The 25071-nt window shown below is 35.4% G+C and overlaps 1 protein-coding gene across 4 annotated transcripts in view; it reads right to left on the reverse strand.

Annotated features, from left to right (window-relative positions):
- Positions 1-529: 529 nt before the first annotated feature.
- The window catches only part of ADD3 (adducin 3), a 129457-nt gene continuing 104915 nt past the window's right edge, over positions 530-25071 (reverse strand). For 2 of the 4 annotated variants that reach the window (XM_032225244.1, XM_032225245.1), the window contains exons 2-14: positions 23262-23470; positions 19806-19944; positions 17574-17725; positions 17363-17443; positions 16937-17086; positions 15555-15698; positions 15370-15468; positions 14836-15009; positions 12797-13054; positions 11496-11615; positions 9533-9619; positions 5905-6028; positions 2820-3115 (exon numbers count right to left, since the gene is read on the reverse strand). In XM_032225244.1, coding sequence (XP_032081135.1) covers positions 2820-3115; positions 5905-6028; positions 9533-9619; positions 11496-11615; positions 12797-13054; positions 14836-15009; positions 15370-15468; positions 15555-15698; positions 16937-17086; positions 17363-17443; positions 17574-17725; positions 19806-19944; positions 23262-23456 — 2019 coding nt within the window. In that variant the 5' untranslated portion in view covers positions 23457-23470. Of the gene's footprint in view, positions 3116-3817; positions 3914-5904; positions 6029-9532; positions 9620-11495; positions 11616-12796; positions 13055-14835; positions 15010-15369; positions 15469-15554; positions 15699-16936; positions 17087-17362; positions 17444-17573; positions 17726-19805; positions 19945-23261; positions 23471-25071 lie in introns of all 4 variants that reach the window. The other 2 variants (XM_032225246.1, XM_032225243.1) reach the window with 2 other exon arrangements.

The raw sequence follows: 25071 nt of genomic DNA on the forward strand, positions 1-25071 counted from the left end.
AAGCACACAAAGTATTTTTCCTTTATTCTGGCTTTAACAAACACGAAAATCCTGTTATAATTAAAATTCAAATTTGTGTAATCTGATAGGTTTATTTATTATATGATTTTATTCTAAAGAAGTTATAATTTATTAATAAATATTTCTATGTATAGTAGGATTGTGAAAGTTTTGCAAATTATTTGGAATATTTCTAACTACGTGTAAGTGTAGCATTTACCTATTATTCATTAAAGAAGCCTAATCTTCGTGAGTTTCCATATAAAAACTTTAAAGAATGCACTCATTAACATTAATGCAATTCTTAAAATAGCAGGTTTTTTTTCAGGCTCACATAGAAACCTGAAAAAAATAGGCTGCTTTAATGAAATTCAGAAAAGTATTGCACATGGGCAAGATCTGAAGCAATTCTTCTGAATATTTTTCTAAATTTCCACTTAAAAAATAAGCTAGTTGGTTACAATTATATATTTTAAATTATATACTCCTCTGTTGAAGAATGCCACGAAAAAGATGTAATTCCCACTCATCTACTTAAAATACTGTTTATTTGTGATTTAACATTAATTAGCATTACATCTATAAGCAATTTCCAACAACATTTATATATCTTTTTCCACAGGACACAGTTGGCTGGCTCATTCATATGCCAAAGCAAGTAAATAGAGGCATTAGCGAAAAAAGGTGCAAATAGTTCACGGTTGCATTTTTAAAAAATATTTATGCACATTGCATTCATTTAGATATAGATTTTAAAGTTATGAAAAGCATAGTTCACAGGTTACTGTTTCTACATATGTTGTAACACAACACAAAAAATGTAGAACATAAAAAATTAAGCAACTTAGATAGTCCCACTATTTTTAAAAGAACACATCGATTCCAGTATTTTGAGAATTTAAAATATCATTTCCAGATTCACTTCTGCGCTGCATTGCCACACTTACACAGTCAAATTTCACCAGCCCTGTAACATGCTATACTCATTTTTGCATGCCAAATCACATCCCAGCCATATTCAACCATCTATATATGGTAATATATTTCAACCGGCAATCTGGAAGTAATATTCACATTTAAGATGTACTTCCCCTTATGCCTATGGATGTAAAAAGGCCATAGCTCGTTTTCATGTTTAGTGTGTATTTACAGATTTGTTTTCTTTTTTTGTTTAACTCAAAACAAAATAAAACTACCAGCAAGAAGAACAAATGGCAGGATTAGCACTTACAAATCAGCACTAATTTGCTCTAAGATTCATTGAGAAGGCAAAATGTAGATTAAAATGATCCTATTAACTTCTATTGTAATTTTAAAATATAAAACAGATGTTCCATCAATTTAATAAAAATACCCCCAATTCCATGACATATATTTTATGAAAAATAATCCACAAACTACCCCTCATTTTTTCTCCACGCCCTTATTCTTTCCATCTCACTTTCCCTTTTCTAGCTTTGTCTCTTTTATTTGGTTATGGTCTTTTCCAGATGATCAGTTTCTAGTGCAACATAAATGCATCTGCATCCAAGTCATTTCATGGAATCCACATATCCTTGAACTCAAATGGCAATACAGCCTCATTCCAGCAACATAAACTCCTCCAGGTACTGGGTTTACTACTTTTCAGAAGGCTATTCAAAAAGAGGCTACAAGAGAATCACAAGTACTACAGTATACTAATAGTGACATTTTGCTGGCTAGTGAGATAACTTTTCATCTCCTGGTTTTGTCATTCTGAAGCCTTGCCACTTGTACTCTTATCTCATACCTTGAGATTTCAACAGAAATTTCTGCAGAAATAATTCAGAGACTAAATGAAACTAGGACACACGTTGAACTGATCTTCTGAAAGATCATAGGTTATCAAGATTATTTTTCTTCATTCAATAATAATATTATGAGAAAAATATATAATAAGATTTAGAATTGAATCCAGTAAATTTTATGCTCTTTATATTTGATGTCAGAAGTTCTGGATTCATGAATTATATTTAAGTATACTCTACACCAAGCATCCTTGAATACATTCTACTGTTAAATGCTTGGTTTACATGCCTATAATACTTTATATTGAATGGTATACAAAATTTTCAACATATAAAATTCTTTTTCTGTTTTGCCATAGTTAAACGAAGTTATCAATGTTAAGTGTATAAAATCCCCTTTATTGAAAAATAAGGGCTTTCTCCCTGCCCCCAACTGATAGAATAAAAAAAGTTTTCAAAAATTCTATCTTACTAAAATGAATATTTGGCAAAAATTATTATTGATGAATGCAATCTTCACAGAGTCTGTAAAATTCCAAATGCAATTCCTTTTACAGTTTCCCTTTCTAAAATTATGTGCCACTATATAATTAAATGACCAAGGTTTGTGAGAGTGTGATTAGAGACACACCACCCTTTGAGGCAGGGACAAAATCAAGATTATTCAAAAAACATCATAATTACATAATGTGGCAGTTAGATTAAAAACAAACACTATCTGATGATTCAATTGTGAAATTGCTGAAGACATTTTAATCAACAAAAATCTTCACGTGTAACTTGCTAGATAAGGATATCTGAAATTACTGTGGTATTATAGTGGACCAACTGCCAGTGTTAGTTTGTGGTGGAACTACTAAATACTTAAAATTCTCATAATAATTTTATTTGTACTAATTAAGAGATGAATTCTTCATTTAATTAATTAAAACCCAGTTTCTATGTAAAAGTTTCCAGTTCTGTACTTAGGTTAAGGCCCAGTTTCTTGCATAACCCTACTTTACCATTTTAACAACTGATTAGATGTATGACTAAAGTGTCAGTGAAACCTCAGGCCTCCACCTTTTCCTTCTTTTTGTTTTTTTTCAGGAAGGATGGAGTACGAAATTTCTTCTTCTTCTTTGATGGTGATTTGGAAGGAGAGCCTTCAGGAGAAAGGGTCTCTTCAATCTTCTCAGAAGTCTTAATTGTAATCTCTATATTCTCTACAGTACTAGTAGTTAACTGGCTGACTCTTTGCGCAAGGTCTTCTTCCACATCATGTACATCTTCTTTGCCATTCATGACAACAACTGGCAGCTCCAAAGAGATGAGATTAGAATCCTGTAGGTAATTGTCATTATTTTCTGGAAGGGGGGAAAAGTGGTATTTTATTCTTTCTTGTATCAGTGATTATATAAAACAGATGGTTGTGAAATGTTCTAAACAGGGCTAAATACAATATTGGATTGAGAATTTTAGAAAATTGGGATTTTGTAAAATTTGGTAATCTGGGCTTCAGTTCCTTTTTTATCCCATGTTACTTTTTGTGTTGTGTTGTGTTACTCTACTCCCCCCAAAGCTTTACTTTAAAGAGACATTAAGTAATATTATTATTCCTTGGGTGTCTGGAATAAGGTTTTTAACCAGGTTCCAGACACAATTGGACATATAGAATATACCTCTAAGTAGAAGGTACACTCTGCTAAGCAGCATCATTACCTGTTTGTTATATAAGCCTGGCTTTAGTAGAGCAAGTTGTACTACATAATGCAGGGAACAAAGCATTTTTTTAAAAAACAAACACAGAAGGGTAGGGCATACATTAACACAATGGCTGAAATCTGTCTTTTTAAGTGGCCTATTCTGAAAGATGAATGAGATTAGGCCAAAATGACATAATAATTTATATGGATTTTGTATCATGCTTCATGTATTAAGAGTTTGACTATATTTTCTACGATCCATCTTTGGGATTAAAAAATAGACTGTAAGGAAGGATTTACAGGCTCACAATATTGTGCAATGGCAAATTTTACACCTTCTGGAGTTGTAATTACATTATATACCTTCTAATTTGTCAGGGACATTTTGTGGGGACTGAGTTTGAGAATTAATTTGGGAAACAGGAGACCCATCATCTGAGAATAATTCCTGATCAGCATCTGTAGGACAAGAGCCTGAGTTAGTAAAAGCCATGCCAAAATAAGCACAACATAGGAAAAAGTCAGTACATATTAGTAAGTACAAAAAGGCAAACAGTTTAGCCATATTGACCTGATCATGCAAATGTTATAACATTAATTAGATTATAAACTCATATTATTACCAAGCTATGATTATTAAATGTAGAGCATATCAAAGATGAAGCCAAATAGTTAGAAGAAAGTATTCTATGAGAACATAGTTTCTTAAGTAACAATACTGTGATTAAAGTAGTCAAATCAATATATGCAGTGTTAGTGTTGAAAATGCTAGTGAGAGACAACAGTAAATTAGTAATGCCCATATTATTAAAGAGCCTTATCAGATGCTTTGAATGAAAATGGGTGAACAAAATGCTAAAATACAGGGGTTTTTACCTTTGAATCTTTATGCTTTCAAAAATAAGAAATTGGTAGGTTAGAAGATTGCTTGCTATAACTGCAGGCAACAGAACATACAGCTATCAGACCACTTCGCTCAGGAATAATGTCTTTTAAAGACTAATATACTAGTTCAAGAATATCTAATTATTATTCTGCTCTTTTGTACTTAATTTTACTTATGTGCTTTTATATTAGTAACATACAAAAGCAAAGAAGCGTATGAGTACTTTCATTTATCCAGTCTTGTACATACTTATACATGTATTATCCTATGTAAATTGATATATTATCTATGTATATTCCAAGTTTTCAGAAAGAGAAAATAATTTTAAATTTATCCTAAGATTACTAGAAAGATATTCCAACAATGTGGGAATGAAAAATAGACAATTGAAAAGGGAAGGCTGGGTTAAAGACAATGTTAAGCCAAGCTAAATAGACGAAATACTAGTAGGCTTCCTTATATCCGAAAAACAGCTAAATGCAAGCATCATCATAATTTAATGAATGTAGAAATGAAATGAAGGTTTAAGGTTTAATTTTATTTATAGGCCGCCCAATCCCGGAGGGGAAGTTAGCTGCCAAGAGTTGAGAGAAAATAAACTGTAGAGTAGCCATCTCACCTAAAAATATTTTAGAGTAGGATTAAGGTAAAAAAGTAAAAAAATGGAATCAGTTATTTTAATATATAACCAATATAAGCAATGATCTGGATATAAGTAGATAGATTTATTGGATTACTAATATATTCGACTTCATTATCTATATAAAAGAGTTTGTAAGTTACTGAGTTTTAGTTAAAGTTATTATTATGATAGTTATTTATTATTTTTAACTGAATTTAAATATCCATAAACAAGATTGCACTGATGACAACATAAAAGGGATAACCCCTTCTTCCAAATCCTGAAAGGGAAGTCTCCAAAAAAATGTCCATTTGATACTTGCCTGGAGGAACAAATGAGCAAAGTACTCTCACATAGGAGGAAGAACCCAGTCCCAATAAAGAGGGACATTTATCTTTTATATACATAGAGAAATCAAATGAATATTTGTTAAGAAATGTGATAGCAGGAAGAGCTAAATATACAAATTCCTATATTCATTCAAACATGTCCAGTCCTATTTAATGCCCTATGTTTGGAAATAAGCTCTTGCCAAAAAACATTGACACTTATAGGTTCGGTTACAAATGTATCTTCTATCAATTCACTGTCAACAGGATATGGTAATTTAACACACATTAGATTATCCTGAAAACTAGGAATTTCCAACTTCTTGATTTATACTATAAATCATGTGGATATTAGTCTTCTAATCTAACTGATTCACCACTTCTATCCCAAGATAACATTATGCCTATATGCCCATTTCACATAAGACTCATCCAAAAATTCATTTTAAACACAAATAAAAAAATATAGGAAAGGTAAAATTGAAAGTGTCAATGTATATTATTTAATTTAAAGTCTTTAAATTAAATTAATAATTCTGAATATTGATTTTTGAATTTAAACTAATCCCTTTAAAGCTTAACCTGGAGATAGAAACTTTGAGCAAATACCCACCCTCAGTGCCCTGTTGTTTGCGTTCGATTGTCTGCTTATACTCTTCCAGTTCCTTTTCGGTGAGATGACTGAATGGGTTAGGAGGTGCTGGTGGGGTATGCTCATCTTCTTCAAACTGCATGGGCTGGAAAAATGGAGAAGTAAAATTTATTTACATAATTATTTACTTATTGCGTTTATATGCTACTGTAATACCTGATACAATATTTAGATATAAACTATATACGCCCACACCTATTCTCAACTGTTCATGCTGTGGGGATAATATCCCACAAAATAAGAATAAAGAATGAGACAGAATGACGATAAAGAATTTTATCAGTTAACAGGCAGGTTAGAACATAAGGAAAATATTTTAATCAACATAGCATGCTAAGTTTAAGGCAAAATCTACGTATTTATAACACCAAACTGAAAGCTTGCCCAACTTTTTCTAAAGAAGCCTACACCACAAGGTATAAATGAATTAAATTTATTAACTACACTGACTATATTAATCAACTGACTGTAAGAAACAGTCAGATATACAGTGGGGCAGAAAAGTATTTAGCCAGCCACCAATTGTACAAGTTCTCCCACTTAAAAAGATGAGAGAGGCCTGTAATTGACATCATAGGTAGACCTCAACTATGAGACACAAAATAAGAAAACAAATCCAGACATTCACATTGTCTGATTTGGAAAGAATTTTTTTGCAAATTATGGTGAAAAATATGTATTTGGTCACCTACAAACAAGCAAGATTTCTGGCTCTCAAAGACCTGTAACTTCTTCTTAAGAGGCTCCTCTGTCCTCCACTCATTATCTGTATTAACAGCACCTGTTTGAACTTGTTAGCAGTATAAAAGACACCTGTCCACAACCTCAAACAGTCACATTCCAAACTCCACTATGGTGAAGACCAAAGAGCTGTCCAAGGACACCAGAAACAAAATTTGGGGCTGTTTCTCTGCAAAGGGACCAGGACGACTGATCCGTGTACAGGAAAGAATGAATGGGGCCATGTATCGTCAGATTTTGAGTGCAAACCCCCTTCCATCAGCAAAGGCATTGAAGATGAAATGTGGCTGGGTCTTTCAGCATGACAATGATCCCAAACACACCTCCCAGGCAATGAAGGAGTGGCTTTGTAAGAAGCATTTCAAGGTCCTGGAGTGGCCTAGCCAGTCTCCAGATCTCAACCCCATAGAAAACCTTTGGAGGGAGTTGAAAGTCCATGTTGCCCAGCGACAGCCCCAAAATATCACTGCTCTAGAGGAGATCTGCATGGAGGAATGGGCCAACATACCAGCAACAGTGTGTGCCAACCTTGTGAAGACTTACAGGCAACGTTTGACCTCTGTCATTGCCAACAAAGGATATATAACAAAGTATTGAGATGAACTTTTGACATTGACCAAATACTTATTTTCCACCATAATTTGCAAAAAAATTCTTTCCAAATCAGACAATGTGATTGTCTGGATTTGTTTTCTCATTTCTCATAGTTGAAGTCTACCTATGATGTCAATTACAGGCCTCTCTCATCTTTTTAAGTGGGAGAACTTGCACAATTGGTGGCTGACTAAATACTTTTTTGCCCCACTGTAACTGTTAGATAGCTCCCACACCATGTTAATTTACGATTGCCAATTCGAGCTGACACCACTGCTTGAGATTTACCATTCCCTGTAAATACCCATGAATCACAATGATCTGTGGGTATAAACTAAGCCACATTTTTAAAAAAATGGTCAGTGAAAATTAATGAATAATAACTACAAATTAAAGTAATTGTTGTCAAACAAGGTACCCCAATTACAAATGTTGGGACACCCCCCCCCCCCCTTTTTGATTATATTGATGATTAACTCATGTAGAACCATACAATGCAAAGAGACTTTCCCTCCTTCCAGCAAAAAAGAAGAAGAAAAGGAAAAGCAGGATTGGACATTGAGAAGGGAAGTTGTTGGCATCGGCTATTAAGAAAATTGGATAGGAAGGAAGGAACCCTAACCCTATTGGAATAAAGGTAAACATTCTCTAGCCATATTGCCTTAATAGAAATGTACTTTTTCAATCCACAGGTTTTGAGAGAGAAAAAAAACTTGTGTTCCTAGGCAAATGAAATAAATATAATATTTCTTGTTTCTTTTTATATATTATATATTTTAATCTATATTTTATCTATTTTTATATATTATAGCATAAAATTATATGGATTTATCATGCACTGGTAGATAGCTTTATAAATTCACTTTCTGTACCACAGAAAACATAGCATTAAATCTTATTAAACTTTATTCTATCATTGTCATAGTCCAGAAAAGAGCCCTTTTCTGAAATTAGAAAAAAATCCAAATAAGAACCAGTGATGACTAAAAATGCAGCAGTGATCCAAAGACTGGGTTTTGTGAAGTAAAGCCTTTTCTATGAAAAGGTAAATGAATAAGTTATTTAAATATGTAAGTGGACTGCAAGGTTTGTTTTGGTTTGAGCCAGAACCATATAGTGTGACACCAAGACAAACTAGTCAAAAGTTAAATCCAGATTTTAAGCACTTCTTCTTCCACACTTTGAGGAGAATCCAAAATAGAGTGGAAAAGGGTACTTGTGGCTATTTTAAGAATTTATCAGTAGGAATTAATATTTAGGATTCTATCACGTAAAATGCAATTTTCCTTATTGGCAATTTTTATTGAATATTCTTTTATTTGTCTAAAAACTAGGATTAAATTTATCCGATATAAATCCAACAGGAAGTATGAATACATATATCTCTACATGATATCACTCATAAAAAAAATTATATTATCCATTGTTACAATTTGTTTTTAAAATGAGTATGAAATTTACTTTTAACAACTGGTAAAAAACAACTGGCCTTCCGCATAGCCCTTAAAAGCTGGCTGTTCCAACAGGCCTGGGACTAAAGACTTGCAACCCCACTCGAATGGTATGACTGTTGTGTTTTTTTAACGGTGTATGGTTTTCATGTTTGTAACTTGTCTGTTTTTCCCCTCCCTTGAATTGTGAGCCGCCCTGAGTCCCCTCAGGGAAAAGGGCGGCATACAAATAAAGTAAAATCTAAATCTAAATCTAAAAGTGCACAATCCTATTTTTGATTAAAACATATTGGCCTAAATTAGACGTATGTGCCCTTGAGATCCTAATTTGTGCCCCATAAAACTGCCTGGGTATTAATTGATCCACTTTATGTTTTGGTTTGTTTTTAATTTTTCCTAAGATATCAAAGAAATAAGATATCTTTATATACTTACACATTTTAAAGAGCAAAAATAAATAAAATATAGAATGCTCTTCAAATAAAATGTATAAAATGTCAATATCCATGTCAATATCATTCTGCTGTCTGCTATAAAAATAAAAGAAAACGAAGGCTGAAAAACGATTACCCCAACCCTGGGACAAATGACTGGTTGTCCAAACAACTTTAAATGTTTGCATATACAGAATTACTTATTCTGCAGAGGAATTGCATGACTGGTATATATGTTTATTTAAAGTATTTGCATTCTGGCTCAGTTTTTTATTGCAAAATAAAAGAGAGACTTATATAGATGTTTGGTATTCAACCATGGACACAATTAAACAACATATTTTAAGTCCAACCAATGGACACACTTACAGTTGGCTTTTTATCCACTACAATTCCAGCAAGCAATTGAGATTGTGGACCTGCAGTCTTTAAATCATATCGATTTTGTTCTCGAATCTAGAGTTTAAAAAAAATATTTTAAAGTACCCAGTCCCAATACAAGGCTTTCTGTATTCCTAAGAAATTACTTTATTAATTTGATATCATGGAGGCGGCTTTCTTTCCATCTATTTAATTTCCCAATACTTCTGGGGTAATGTTTAGGGCTTCCATCTAAACATGCTGATGAATGATCATTCCTGCATTTCTTCTGCTCCAAAGCTTCTGCCATCATCAAGCAGATATTTTGAGTTTGACCAAGTTTAGCCACAAGCGCTTGCACAGTTGCAAGTTGTCATTAACTCGTTTCCTTTGAGAACTGCAGAGCTGTCTTCTGTTGGTAACAGAGCATTTGTGAATCTGGACAAAATATTTTAGGCATAAAAATACTCTGTTATAACTCCTCTGACCACAAATAATCATACACACAGCTTATTTGCCAGAGAAATCTGCATATCTAAACTTGATAAAATTCTAAGTTAAGTTAATATCTGCGTGATATCCTTTCCAAGTATGACAGCAACCTCTTTTGAACCCAGTCAACAATTTTGGAATAGTGGTATAATTCTTTTATTACTACCAGATGTTGAATAAAACACTCTCAGACCCTCTGCGTGAAACATCATATTTCTGGCAGAACAATCAAGGGTGGATCTTGAATTTGATGAACATCAAATAAAGCATTAGAAAAAGCATTTGTGCTTATAAATATTTCTTTAAAGTTATTTCTCACTACTACTCTAAATTATATTAACTATACTGAAGCAAAGAAACAGAAATGTCTAACATAATAGACTTTCTCTTGTGCAAACTATTTGACTTGTTCTTTGAAAACCAAAGGAAGCTTCAAAACAACATACTGTTAAATCAGAGCAAAAGGGAGTAACATTAGAAGACTTCTATATTTTCTTCAAACAGAAATTCAAAGCAAAAGGGGTTTGCAGAACAGTAATATGGAGTATTCTGCTGCCCTCCAAGCTCCCTTTGAAGCACTAATAAAACTTAATACCCAGGTTTCATTGAAAATAAGAATGGGTCTTATTTTCTTTTGGGCACCAAAATAAACACTAGGGCTTAATTTTGGGGGCGTCTTATTTTTTCCCATGTATAGGAGACCCACTTCTTTTGCATGCTCGTGTGGAGGCAGGAAGCTGCGTGGCGAGCCATAGCACCACGAGGCGGGGGGGTGGAGCTTCCCCCCACACCCAACACTGGCTTACCTCAGGGCCTCCGCAGCCAGGCCACCCATGCCCTGACACCTGCCTCACCTCATAGTGGCAACTCCAGCATACCTATCAAGCAGGATACTGTATGGCTGCTGGCTTACTTCTTCTGCTTGCTTGCAGATGCAACAGAGCAGAAGGCCGAGCAAAGGGCTAGTGCGATGGCCAAGAGGCGATGTGAGGTGGAGCTATGTAGTCAGACTATCAATGCCCAACACCTGCCTCGCGGATAGGGCACCAGCATGCCACTCAGCTTCTTGCTCTGTTGTGGTTGCAAGCAAGTAGTGGGCCAATGGCCAGGTAGGTTCCTGCTGCACATGCTTGCTGGTGCTGCCACTGCGAGGCATGTGACAATATGTGGATGGCCAGGCTGCGGGGACCATGAGGTAAGCCAATGTGGGGCCTGTAGGGCAGCCCCACCCTGCCACCTTGCCTCGTGGCTGCGACACTGCAAGCAACCAGATGGAATGGACGGGCAGCCAGATAGACAGGCTCTTAAGTAGGGCTTATTTGGGGGGGAGTAGGGTTTATATTAGGCACACATGTAAAACATGCTAGATCTTATTTTTGGGATAGGTCTCATTTTCAGAGAAACAGGGTACTAGGCAAAGGGGATAATTTATTTGTAGCAACATATTAAGAAGTAAATGTGGTCATGAAACAAAACACACCTTATTCCTCTTTTGCAACACATCACTTGGATTTGTATTCAGAGGAACAAACTGATTTGGATCTTCAATTTTTATTGGAGTTCCTCCACTAATCTTAGAGGAATCTTCAGCTTTTATCCACTGGGAAAAGGGGAAAAAAGAGAAGATTTTAAGAAAATAGGAAAAGGAAATGAGTGCAGTTTAATGTCTGGAGAAGGCATGGAGGTTTTTGAGCAATGAACTTATTATTTAAATATGCAAAAAAAAGTAGTAGTAAAATACACCCCAACCACAACACTTAAATAGTTAGGGTGATAGCACATATAGTATTATTATCAATAAGCATTTTCTTAAGTTTTTTAAGCGTTATAGTCCTTAATTTTGTGTAGTTCTAATCATCTGTAAAGTATTTAATTTAGGATATTAAAATAATATGGTTGTTTTGTGTAATATGTAAGCAGGGACAGTTCTTTATGAAAGACTAAATGTACACTTATTAATTCATTATTTAGATAACTGTCTTTTTAATTTTGTTGTTTCCTTAAAGCAGTACTTTATTAAGATACTTAATTAAAAATACAAAAATGAAAATGGGTGAATTGTTCAACCACCACCAGGTGGAGCTAATCATATACTTCCATTGTATTACAACTGATCTGCATAAAGCATATTTTTATTTATGTTCTCTGTACAATATTGAGAAAGTACAGAACCAGGACAGTGGTGATAAAAGTATCATTTGTATTACAATACTTTGAATAAAAAATTATGCAGAAAGTATTGAATATTTGTTTATCCCTGACCAAAGGGCAATCAGTAGTATTTAGAGATACAGTGGTTTGCACAAAATTCTTTCTTTCTTGCCCATAATCCCCAGTTGTTTGTATAGGAGCTCAGTCCTGAGGTGATTTATAATTGCATTACATGCCAGTAGTTCTCTAAAAAGACAAGATAACAAATACAAGAAACTGCCTTATACCAAGACAGATCCCTGGTTCCTCAAAACTGTCCAGCTAGCTGGCCACACCCAGCTGATGTTGGATGAACTCACAATATTAAGCAGGGCCAGATGTAGTTAGTATTCAGACGGGAGACCTTCAGGACATAAAAGTGCTGTTACCTAGAAGGCAATGGCTAACCTCTTCTATACTGTTTTGGGGAAAATGATAGGAATTAAGTCACCAGGAATCAAGACTTGCCCTATGTATTTCAGCTTAAAATAATCTTTATTGCCCAGAAGTACTCTGGCATTTAGTTAGGAATCTACCTAGACACATCTAGGTAGGAAAACTATTTCAATTCTCTGGATAAGCACTACCTACTGTTGTTTTGGTCCTGGGGCTTGTTTCTCCATTCCGAGATTCTTCAGGAACATCCACTTTCAAATATGTATTTGGTGAGTTTAGCCACCTTGTCTTCTCCCGCTGCTGTTTTTGTGCTAGGAATTTCAGGGGGGAAATTGGAATTGAATCATCATCAAATGAAAACGCTGTCACTGTGGCTGGGATTTCAACATCACTCTTGTGCCGGGGTTTCTCCCTCACTAAGGGCTGACGATAAGCATAGCCTGTTCTGTAACCCTGTGAGAAGAAAACACGCTTGTAAAATTGTAGTAAATACACTCTTGTCAGCCCTTTGAGGTACGTTACCTTTACTATAGTAACAGAATCTTGCAAGACTGAAAGCATTTCTCCTGTCTGTTACTTTCCCTCTCCCAACTAGAGAGAATCCCCACTCATCCCTCTAGGACAGAGTTTGTTTATCAGACCCATTGTTTAGGCTATAGTTCTTCTTTCTATTTCCCAAGGTCATTCCTCACATGTAATTATGCATTCTGAAGCTGTGCATAAAAAATAAAGTGAATAAACACAAACAGCTTTAAATACAGCTTATCTCATGTTTACAAACAGAAATGATACTGCTTCAAATCACTCAATCTTTGACTTTTTTTTCCCTCCAGGAGTGCCACTGGAGTTCATGTAAGCCCTCAACATTATCCAAAAATAAATGGAAAAGGCAAATAATAGTTTGAGCTCCATTTTTTCCTAGCCAACCAATTTTCTCTCTTTTATTGGGGTGGTGGCGATAATGAAAAAAAAATCAAAGCCATTCTTAAGTAGACTGTAAGAACACAATGGTGAACTTAGAAGCAAGAGGATTGATGAAATGACCTGAAATAGGAGTTGAGCAGAGAAAAGTAATAGCAAGGAGCTGGGAAAGCTAGCTAGGACAAGTGGAAAGTAAATTAGGAAGAAAAATAATTGGAAGATAAAGTTTAGAAACAGTACTTTTTATGTGGACCAGCCCTTGAAAGGATGAAATTTAAAAGCCTAACATGGAATATAAATGGAGCATATGCTCCTGAAAAGAAAATTATTTCATTATTTGAAAAATAAAAACAATTTGTTTATAATTTGTTTACAAGAAATATATATTAGAAGAAAAGTTAAAAATATTTGATTTGTATCAATTTAGACAAGTTTTTCTTTCATTGAGAATAAAAGACAAATGGAGCTGTTTCATATATAATTTATATAAGCCTAAATTACAAACAGAACTGATATTGATTAATGACTATGATAGATATGTTGGGATATAAGTTAATTTTCACGAGGCTAGGAATTTATGCCTGAAATGAAGATAAAACAGAATTTTATAAAGGAATCTTGAATAAATTAATGGATATACTATATAAAAATTGGTGTCTAATCGGAGATTAGAATAGAATGATTTGCCCACAAAAATATAAGAATCACCGAAAAAGATATTAACAAAATACAATGTAAAATGCATTTACATTTTAAAATGTAAAATTTAAAAATATAATGGACAATTTACCAGTTGCATATTCATGGAGATAGAAAAATAATTGGAAAGAAATTACCTACTTTTATAAAAACAAAATATTTTTTTTCAAGAATTGTTAAGTTATTGGTTTCTAAGAATTTAGCTATCAATGTTTAAATGGTGGAGATATTGCAAAAGAGCTTTTTAGATAATAATCCAGTGTCTTTAGCACTTAAAAGGAAAGCATGGTTATCATAAATTCTTTCACAGTATTGGGGCCAAATTATTTGAGAAATCATCTATCTTCCATGGTTTCCATCCATTTAGAAACATAGGACATTGTGCTTCGAGTTCCCCAAAGCAGATATTTTTTGATACACCACCTGCACTATCCACCCCATCTCAGGATTTATATAGTTTCCATTCTGATGATGTTCCCGAAGGGTTGACTTTTTTTTTAAAGGAAAACTTGGCTATTCTCCTAGGCCTTGGGATTGAATGTCTGATGTGTGGTTTGGCTATATGCACTTATTTCAAGTTCTGAGAACCCAGAAATCAGTCTTTTCACACATACCAGGTTATCTAACATCCTCATCAGTGCTTCAAACTCTAGCTCGCCAACTTTCCACTTGAACTGAGAGCCCATACTTAATCCGGCTGCTGCAGCTACTTGATGTGTGAAAGGTTTATATTTCTGTAAGTCTAGGATAAGAAGATTGTCTACGCCACCAGCAGCTAAGGCATGGACCTGTGATATAAATGATATAGTAAATATAGACTTCATGAATTTTCCATAATCAAAACATATATTAGCATTCTTCTAGGTATATTAGCATGAAAAGGATATGCTAGCCAATTTATACAGAAGGTATCAACTAAATACTTGATTAAGGACTATGTTATACCTGTTTTTAATAATAATATTATAATCCATTATTTAATATACTGTTTATATTTATAAATTTCAAATATAATGATAGTACAAATAGGCTTTTCCTTCACTGCCACAAATTTCCTAGAAATAATTGGTCCTAATATCAAGGAATCCATTAAAAACACACATTATCTGCTTATACTTTTTAAATGTTTAAAATGGGTCGCTTTTTACCTGTATTTCACAGGCTAATTGTACATTGTAGATGTAGTGAAAGGCCTCTTCTAATGTCTCTCCCAGTGCTACTACTCCATGATTTCTCAAGATCAATACCTATGAAACAGAGATACTTGTAACTGGTAAAAACTGCATAAGTAGTAGAAATCTTCAAAAACAAACACACTATTAGAATGAAATACCTTACAGCTTGGTCCAAGAACTTTCTGAAGATCAATTTTTTCTTCCTGGTCATCCAGAGATCCATGATAATCATAGTATGCAACATCCCCTAAAATCAGAGCCTCCTGAGAAATGGGAAGTATTCCACACTTCATGGAAGAAACCTGTTTGAAACATTTGAGATTTCTGTGGTGGGGGAAATTTGAAAATACGGACATACGAATATTCATATTTGCTAATATGCAGTACAATGATATCTTTAAAGTATTCTACAACTCCTTTAAATCCCAACAAGCACCCAATGAATTAGATTATGGTACTTGTAGTACAGAGCATCTACAGATGATTTTCTATCTATGACTACCATACAGGAATAACTCCAATCTTGGATTTCTAAAATATATAAGGATCTAGGGTTATGTTTCATTGTAATTTTTGTCTCTCTAGTGTTATATAAATTCTTTGACATGAATCAAATTGAGGCATATGAAAAACTAAAAACAAATAGCATAATTAAAATTTAAACCATATAATTAAATTCCAATAGTGTTAAATAATATATGATAATATAGTAAAAAGAGAATTTCAATGGACACATCACCATCACTGACTAGCCCTGATGATGTTACTAGTTTGGGTAATGAAATGTGTGCAAGAAAACAAGCAAGCTCAGAGAGACCATGTCAACTCTGAGCTACAAATATTCTCCTTTATTAGATAATTTCAAGACTATAAATGAGAAACAATATACAGCAGATGGTCTAGTAAAGATTTTGAATAACTATCCAGTGTTTGTCTATATGTCCAGTCCTGTCCATCGCATCATAACCCAACCCATATATCATACTATCCACCTATTCAATCAATTTAAATTCAATTTATATTCCACAACAATGTGTTATTTTGAGAGTTTTCAAAGTCTCACTATTATTACTTTTATAAATAATTCAAAGCAGCAAGCGTATCTAATCATCTTTCCTAGGCCCATTTCCCTACAACAAACACCCTGTGAGTTGAGTTGGGCTGAGTAAGTGGGTCCAAGCCTCCCAGCCCACTTTCATGACTACAGTGGGATTAGAATTCATGGTTTCCTGATTTCTAGCCTGGTGCCTTAACCATTAGACTAAAGTAGCTCTCTGGTACTATACTAGTGATAACCTTAACAATGAAAGCGTACAAAAATACACAATAAAAACTACAAATACTAAAAATAGTTAGCAATTAAAAGTTCAGTTAAAGAGGTATATCTTAACTAATCTTTTAAAAGCAAAAGTATTAAGACTTGAATCCAACTTTTACACAACTTCACAATGGAAGACAATCCAGGTCTGAACATAATAAAGGAGACTTTTGATGAATAGTGAGTGATCATCATGTTCCTACTAAATGGCAAGAGACTTACTGCTGCTGTTGCTGGAGTGTGTATATGGATCACACATCGGACATCTGGCCGCATTGAATAAATGGCTGCATGAGGACTGAATCCTGCAGTGTCAATTCGCAGATTGGTACTTCCTTGGTCAACCACGTCTCCTATGATATTTACTTTTACCTGAACAGAAGTTGAAGTACACAATAGAGTAAAACTCTTTCTAATACATTTCAATTGTCATTGAGGCGTAGGCTTTAGACTTTATCAGGCAGGAAAGTGGAAAAGAACAATTTGGAAGATTTCCATCAAGGATTCACATGAATATAGATGGTAGAAGATTTTTAAAAATAAGAAAAACCTAAATAGAATTAAAATCCATTACAAGATTCAAGATTTAATGGATTTGTATGCCGCCCAATCCCGAAGGGCAAAAATATCCATTGGTCAAGTACATACCAAATTGGAAGCAGATGCTTCAGAAAATGAAAGGCCATCTGGAATGATAAGAATATGATCTTGTTCTTTGCTTACTCTTACCTAGAAATGAATAGAAAGAAAATTATAGTGATGTTTGTATATTTAATATAAAAATATGGTTCATAAAGGTGAGAACTTTGAAACACATTTCAATGTAGCAGAAATGATTGAATATGTTCAGGCTACTCACTGTGATATATGAATTGGCCAAGTGTGCCCATCCAAATAAGTCTGTAAGCCTATACAAACTGGCTAATTTACAACGAATAAGTTTTTCTCCTTTACCAAATGTGGTGGTATCTATCCCAGGTAGATCATTAATAGGTGTTATCAGTCCAGAGCCTAAAATGATATTGATAAAAATGACTGAGAAAACTTTCTTCCTAAAAATATATAGCTTCATATGATTTCACAAAAACTACAATGGTGCAACTTTCAATTTCTTTCCGACTGAAGTTTTGACTGCTCAATATTATGTCTAAATAATACTAGTTTTCTAACTTTGGTGGAAAAAAGGAACTCTGAAGTCAGAAAGAGCTTTCAAACATCATTTGAATCTCAAGTCCCTACCTATATATGCCCTACGATTAAAAAAAAAACAACTAATAGTGATTCATTACAATAAAAAAGTTATCAACATGGAACAAAAAGTTACCGTGTTTCTCTGAAAACAAGACAGAGTCTTATTTTCTTTTTACCCACAAAATATGGCTTGGGCCTTATTATGGGGGAGTGTTTGTTATTGTTTTGGGCTTGCCAAGCAGCTGCTCTCTTGCGAGCAGGCTCCCAAAGAGCTGGGAACTGGGGGGGAGGCAAAGGTGATCACGTTTCTTGGCGCCTTTGGAATACCGCTAGGTTGGTGAGCAGCGCTGTGCCCAGCTAAAGAGGGGAGTTGCGAGAGCCTCATGGGCGAATAGCTGTGTTGCGCGGTCGCAGCAGCGCAACACAATAGCCATGAAGCGACCACGCTCACGAGCAGTCACCTGGCAAACCCCCTTTCCAGCCGGGTACAGCGCCATTCACTGACCTAGGGGTATCACCAAGCCGCGTGAGTGCCTGTTCCCCGCCGCTTGGCTCCCGTGGCTTGGTGCTTTCGAAATGCCAGTGAATGGCGCTCTGCACGGCTGGAGAGGGGGGTTGCATGAGCGGCTGTTCCGCTATCGCTCATGCGCCTCCAAGCCTCACAATGCCCTGGCCCAGCTCATCCTGCAGAGCCGGGGCACCTCCACTGCCGCCACCGCCACCCCACAATGGCTTTTTCGGCAGCTTCCAAACCAAGTCTTCCAGCAGTGGCCGCTCTGGCTGTACGCTCTATGGTTGTACGCTCTGCCAGCAGCTGGCCCACAACCATAGAGCATACGCCCAGAGCGGCCACTGCTGGAAGATTTGGTTTGGAAGCGGCTGAAAAAGTCATGCTGGGATGGTGGTGGCGGCGGCAGTGGAGATGCCCTGGCTCTGCAGGCGCCAAGTTGTGGGAACAGACACCAAGTTGTGGGAACAGGCGCTCACGCAGCTTGGCGATACCTCTAGGTCAGTGAATGGCACTGTGCCCGGCTGGAAAAGGGGTTTGCCGGGTGGCTGCTCATGAGCGTGGTCACTTCATGGCTGTTGTGTTGCGCTGGTGCGACAGCACAACACAACTGTTCGCCCCTGAGGCTGTGCCCGGCTCTTTGGGAGCCCACTTGCAAGAGAGCAGCTGCCCGGCAACTCCCCTCTTCAGCTGGGCACAGCGCTACTCACCAACCCTGCCCCTTTGCAAAAGGGTTTGGGAGGCTTGCAAAGTGCTCCTGGGTGCTGGGGAAGGCAAAAATGAGCAAAGAAATGGGCTGGTTTTGCTCATTTTTGCCCCACCCCAGGAGCACTCTATAAGCTTTCCAAAGCCTCTGTATGCCCCTCCCTTTTGTTTTTGCAAAAAACGACCCATTTTTATGAAAAGCAGGCCATTTTTTGCTTGTTTCCACATCGCCCCCAGGAGCACTTTATAAGCCTCCCAAAGCTCTGCATGCCCCCCCTTTCTTTGCAAAAAAACAAGGCGTGCAGAGGGTTTGGAAGGCATGCAGAGTGCAAAATCTTTTTTAAAAAATTTACCTCTTCAAAATCATGGTGAGTCTTATATTCTAGTGCGTGTCATAGTCCGAAAAATAGATAATACCATTAAGTAATAAAACAGCAGAGATATGTTAGAGATATTAGTTATATACAGAAAATCAACTCTTTTCATATCATTTATCTCTCTTTTCTCAATATTTATAAAGAACAAAATTGCAAAGGGCCAAAGGAAATTTGTAGTGACTTTAACAATCATATGGGCTGTATAGTACTCATAAATTACTTCAGGGACAAGGAATAACTTGACAGAAGACCTCTAAAATAAGAAAGCCAATCTTTTAGCCATTTATTTTACTGTAACACTTTTACTTACTTAGAGGTGATGAAGAAAATCCTGCAAAAGAACTTGCCATTATGTAATCAGCAATCTGCTGTAGCGCAAGCAGCCCAGTTGGGTTATTTCCTTTCTTCATTTGCTCTTGAATAAGAGATTCCAGATCCTCCCGAAAAGCCTGTAAGATATTTAAAATATTATCTATTATAACACACAATGGCTACATATAATATATAAGACCAAAGGTTTTTGATGAAAAAGACTGGTTTTAAATTTATATACATAGGGATTACACAAATATGAATTGTATGTTGTTTCAGAACACCTATGCTAAAGTGTGGAATTATATTAAGAAAGACCGAGAATATATTTGTTGAACAGATCTATAACAATTCGCTATGGCAAACTGACCATGGCCAACTCACCACGGGACAAGAGTTACATTAATATCAAAGAAATACTGGAATAGAATCATTAAATGATGAAAAAGGAAGGACAAAATGAAATGTGAATGACAAAAATTAAAAGAATTTATTTACTTTAAATAATTAAATTGAATTGTTAAATTGTTCCGCAGTGAGTTGGTTGCGGCGAGCTGTCCCATTTTGAGTGCAAAGGTATCTATGAACTACTGGGTTTCTACATCTATGTTGTTAATTGCACTGATGTATGCATATGATACTGTTATTCTGAAAGACAACAGTTTCTATAACTTTACTATGTATAGGAGTTCTGTGTGCGCTGGTTTCCTTTTGTTATAATTGACCAATGAAATGTTTTTAAGATATCCTAAATCTCAACAAGAGAAGACAACAGTATGGCAGGATGCACAGGTGAATACACCCCCAAATCTTGACTAATTAATATAACATTTATATTTTCTACCCTGTGTGTTTATTTATTATCCCAATCCAGAAAACGGTAATGGCATACAAAAGTACCTAATCCTAGCACCAAACTGTAAATTAAAAAATAGCCCCCACATGCACCTGCAATAACTAAACATAGAAAACTCAATGAAATATAAATCCTTCACTTGCTTAGGGAATATCATTTAGCTTAGTACTGGTTCCTGTGTCGCATTAATATTAAACTTTCAGAATGTATTTCAAATGCAAATACTGTTTCCTGGGTTGATTGCTTGAGTTTTATATGTAGCATATGTGTTAATATTGAGCTTTAGAGTACATTTAGGTCAGGGGTGTCAAGCTCATGTTGTCATGATGGTGTCGCATGACGTATTGGGACTTTCTCCCCTTCACTAAACCAGGCATAGGTATGGCCAACACATGACACATTCAGCCTGAGGGCCGCGAGTTTGACAGCCCTGATTTAGATGAAGGTTTTTCAATTTCCCTTATAACACAATATGTATATACTGTAGTAGGATATATTTTTTGCTGTTCCAATATTAGTTTTATTAATTTAAATGCAGGCTTTGTTTATTCATTTATCTAGCCTACCAATGACAGTAAATGCGAATTTGTAAATTGGGATAAAGGAGGACAGGAATATTTTTGCTCTTTGTGTATCTCCAAGTGCAGACTGCAGTGAACAAGTATGTGTTCAATGACAGGAATTCACACAGAAGTTGTTTCCTGTAAAAATCACCAGAACACATTAAACAAGGATCTCAATGTGAGCACTGTCAAACTTTATTTCTTGCATAGTTTCCTATGCTAAAAGCATAGTTGCTTTGAGTTTTCATGCACTGTAATGTGCTCAGTTCAGAATCTACTGCTGGAGTATTTTGGTGGGCTTGTATTCTGATTTTGAACCAAAACGTATTTTCTATTTCATATAGCCCTCTATTCTTTACTTCTTATCTAAATGTTGATAATAAAGAAGACAACCTCCCACCCGATCTGGTTTCAGTCACACATGTATTCATGTGGCATGAATAAAACTGAATTGTTTAAAATCATAACTAATTCTCCTTAAAATGAGATAATGTAATATGTGTGGCTACATGAGCCTAACATGAGCCATGTATCTGCTGACATATATGTGTTGAGCCTAACCATACTATAACAGCATTACTTCTCAAGTCCTGAGATCAGTGTCTTTGATTATTCCGATGTTTTTTTCTCCTTGTCATCTGCTGTCTTTCCACTGCATATGCTATCAGGAATTCTGAAAATGTTAGGTCTGACAGGGCACAATTTTTTCACTTGATCAAACTAAGTGATTTAATCTAACTGGACACACACATTTAAGTTTTTCCCAGCACAGGCCTGAGAGAAAAACATATTATCTCACTATCCAGAATACTGCTCGTTTGCTCTTCTGTTTAATGTTAGCAATTTTTACTTTTTCTGGACAACAATATGAAAGCATAAACTGGACAAGCTTCTTGGCTGAGAAGCGAAACATCTTCAAAGAAAAACCAGAAAGTCCAGTTGCCTCTTAAAAAAGCACATTTAGGGCAACCATGACCTGGATGACTGATAATCTCAGTATATTATTATATGGTAGCAGAATTATACCTGAAACCCTTAATTATTTAAATTATTATCACTTCCTAAATGTGATCTCACTAGCAATATACAATCAGCTAACTATTAAAAACTGCTTTATGCAAAATCTAAATGAAAAATATTTATAACTGTGTTTCCCCCAAAATAAGACATTTTATCTTATTTTCTTTTGACCCCCGAAATAAGCACTTGACCACATTTTTGGGGAGGTCTTATTATTTTTGAGGTGCAGGAGGCGGTGAGCGTGGTCACCTCATGGCTGCTGCTGTGTTGCAATATTTTTGGGGAGGTCTTATTTTCAGGGGAGTGTTTATTTTGGTGCATGCGCTCAAAAGCCCGATTGGGCTTATTATTGGGGGAGGTCTTATTTTTGATGAAATAGTATTATAATAAGGGTGCTAACAACTCTAAACCATTTACGGTTCACTAACTTAGATTTTTTGTTAAAATTCAGGGTACCAACATTAAGAATAAGCAGTAAAATTAATTTATTTGCTAATTATATTCCCTTATAAAATCTGTGTAATCTAGACTTCACATTAAGATGGATCATTTATCTCATTGTTATTTTACTTTTTTCCAACCAGTAAAAGTATGTAAAAGCATTTCAGGCAGTTTTTGAATACAGAAGTCAAATGAGTGGAATGCCATTCTGCAAGAAAATATCCCAACAGTTTGCATTTGTCTAAAGATTTCCTTCTCTTCCTTGTGACTAAGCAGCAATCAATTGAAATGTAGCTGGAAAGCTACTTTTGTGCAGTGTTAATGAAGCATTGCTTAAGAGGAGGGAGGGAGCAACCCTGGATAAAGGACTGTTTGTTTGCAGATGAAAACTATGCAAATACTGAACAAACAATCCGCTTGTGAAAAGTTACAATCATGACATAGATTCTCCTATAGTCAATGAGGTCTTCCCTCCTTTGTTCAGTCCACTTTTGCTTTTTATATATTTTTTTCATGAACACTTAAATGTGCAGGTTTGGAGGGGGGACTTTCCTCTACCCTGAATCCTACTCACAGGACTCTGCAGTATCTGGGTGACTCTCTTTCTTTGTTCCATCATGTTGAAGTCTTGCCTGAGGTCAGGAGACATATTTCTTTCACGGATGTAGTCAGGGTCATTTTCATTGATGCGGTCAAAATATCTCTCTTTGTGAGGCATACTGGAGGGCGGAGGGGTTGTGATTACTCCCTGGCTGATCTCAGTACTCATGCTTTAATCTTCACCTAGAATATTAAAGAGCCACGAGAAATTTAATAGCACACAAGAACAAGTAATTTAATTGACTTTACGTGCATGAATATATATAATCCCTAGAGCAGAATGTAACATTAGAATATCCTTAAAAAATAGAATTGCTAATTTTTACTTACACTTTTATAACAACATTGCATAAATTTAGCAATAGCAATAGCAATTTAGGTTTGAAATGACTCACAACAGGTAGAAACAGTTCAAACTCCCAAAGAAAGGCACTAGATATTAGCAATAGTAATGACATTATCAATCATATGTATGGAGAAAAGGTGGGTCAGACAAGCTCCAAGACACCAATCGAAGCCAGAAACCCTATCCTATTATAAAACCAGATATGGTCATTGTCAGCTGATACTCAAAAGCTACTCCCCCAAGACACTAGAAAGAAGAGGGCCTATAAAATGATGCTATAAATCATAATTCAGCCTGTCTAATTTATCTCTGTTTCTTTCTCTTGTTTTCTGCTATTTCAACAAACATTTACCACTGTTTTCATTCAGTCTATAATCTTTAAGGTGTGTCAAATATTATAGTTATCCTTAGGGTGACACCCTGGCTGGGGATTTATGGAAATTATAGTAGAGCACTTAAGAAGGGAGCAGTCCCAAAATTAAAAGAGTTTTTTATGTCTGGTTAGGCCCATTGAAGGTTTGATGAGATCACATACAATATTGGTCTCAAAATTCCACTACGTTTTTGGAAATCCGTAAACTTAGCATCAGTGAAACATTATATGACTGCTGTAACTTCCATGAAAGCCAGTTTTAAGTAAGAAGAGTAACCACAACCATTTCTGTATATACACTCTAGGCATTTTACAGATCTGTTCAGTTTAGATCCTCTTTCACCAAATGTTTAGAAAATTAAATTTCTGTGAAAATCATTTGCCTTTCTTTGTGGAGGGCAAAATTTGATGCTCAGGAACATCAAATCTTTCTTCTGCCTCCTTTCTCTCCTACGTGACTGCATCCTGCAGGTAACAGGCCTTTTTAACACAAGGCTTTACACTTTTCTTAATCATGGGAGCAGAAAGGTGAGGCAATGCAGCTTATTACGCTTACCTTAACTCCTTCCCTCATTCCTTATCACATATTATATACCAGTGTTTTTCAACCTTTTTTGTGCAAAGGCACACTTTTTTCATGAAAAAAATCACGAGGCACACCACCATTAGAAAATGTTAAAAAAATTTAACTCTGTGTCTATATTGACTATATAGCTGGTGTTTTTCCCACGGCACACCTTACACTATATCACGGCACACTAGTGTGCTGCGGCACAGTGGTTGAAAAACATTGTTATATACAATATATTATTCCTAAAAGTTCACATATGCATTCATGAAATAATTACCGCAACTTTGAAACCTTGTCTGGATTTTTCTAATTCCCTTGAAATTATTATTTGAGACTCAATTATGAGACTGGATATTATATTTATGTATTGAGCTTTAATAACAGAATAATGTTCACATTTCTTTATCTCTGTGGCCTGAAAAATTATTTTTACACAAACACACACACACACATTTTAAAAAGAAGCTATTTTTCTATGAAATAACCTACATATC

This window comes from Thamnophis elegans, chromosome 10 (assembly GCF_009769535.1).
Source record: "Thamnophis elegans isolate rThaEle1 chromosome 10, rThaEle1.pri, whole genome shotgun sequence".
Lineage (NCBI taxonomy): Eukaryota > Metazoa > Chordata > Lepidosauria > Squamata > Colubridae > Thamnophis > Thamnophis elegans.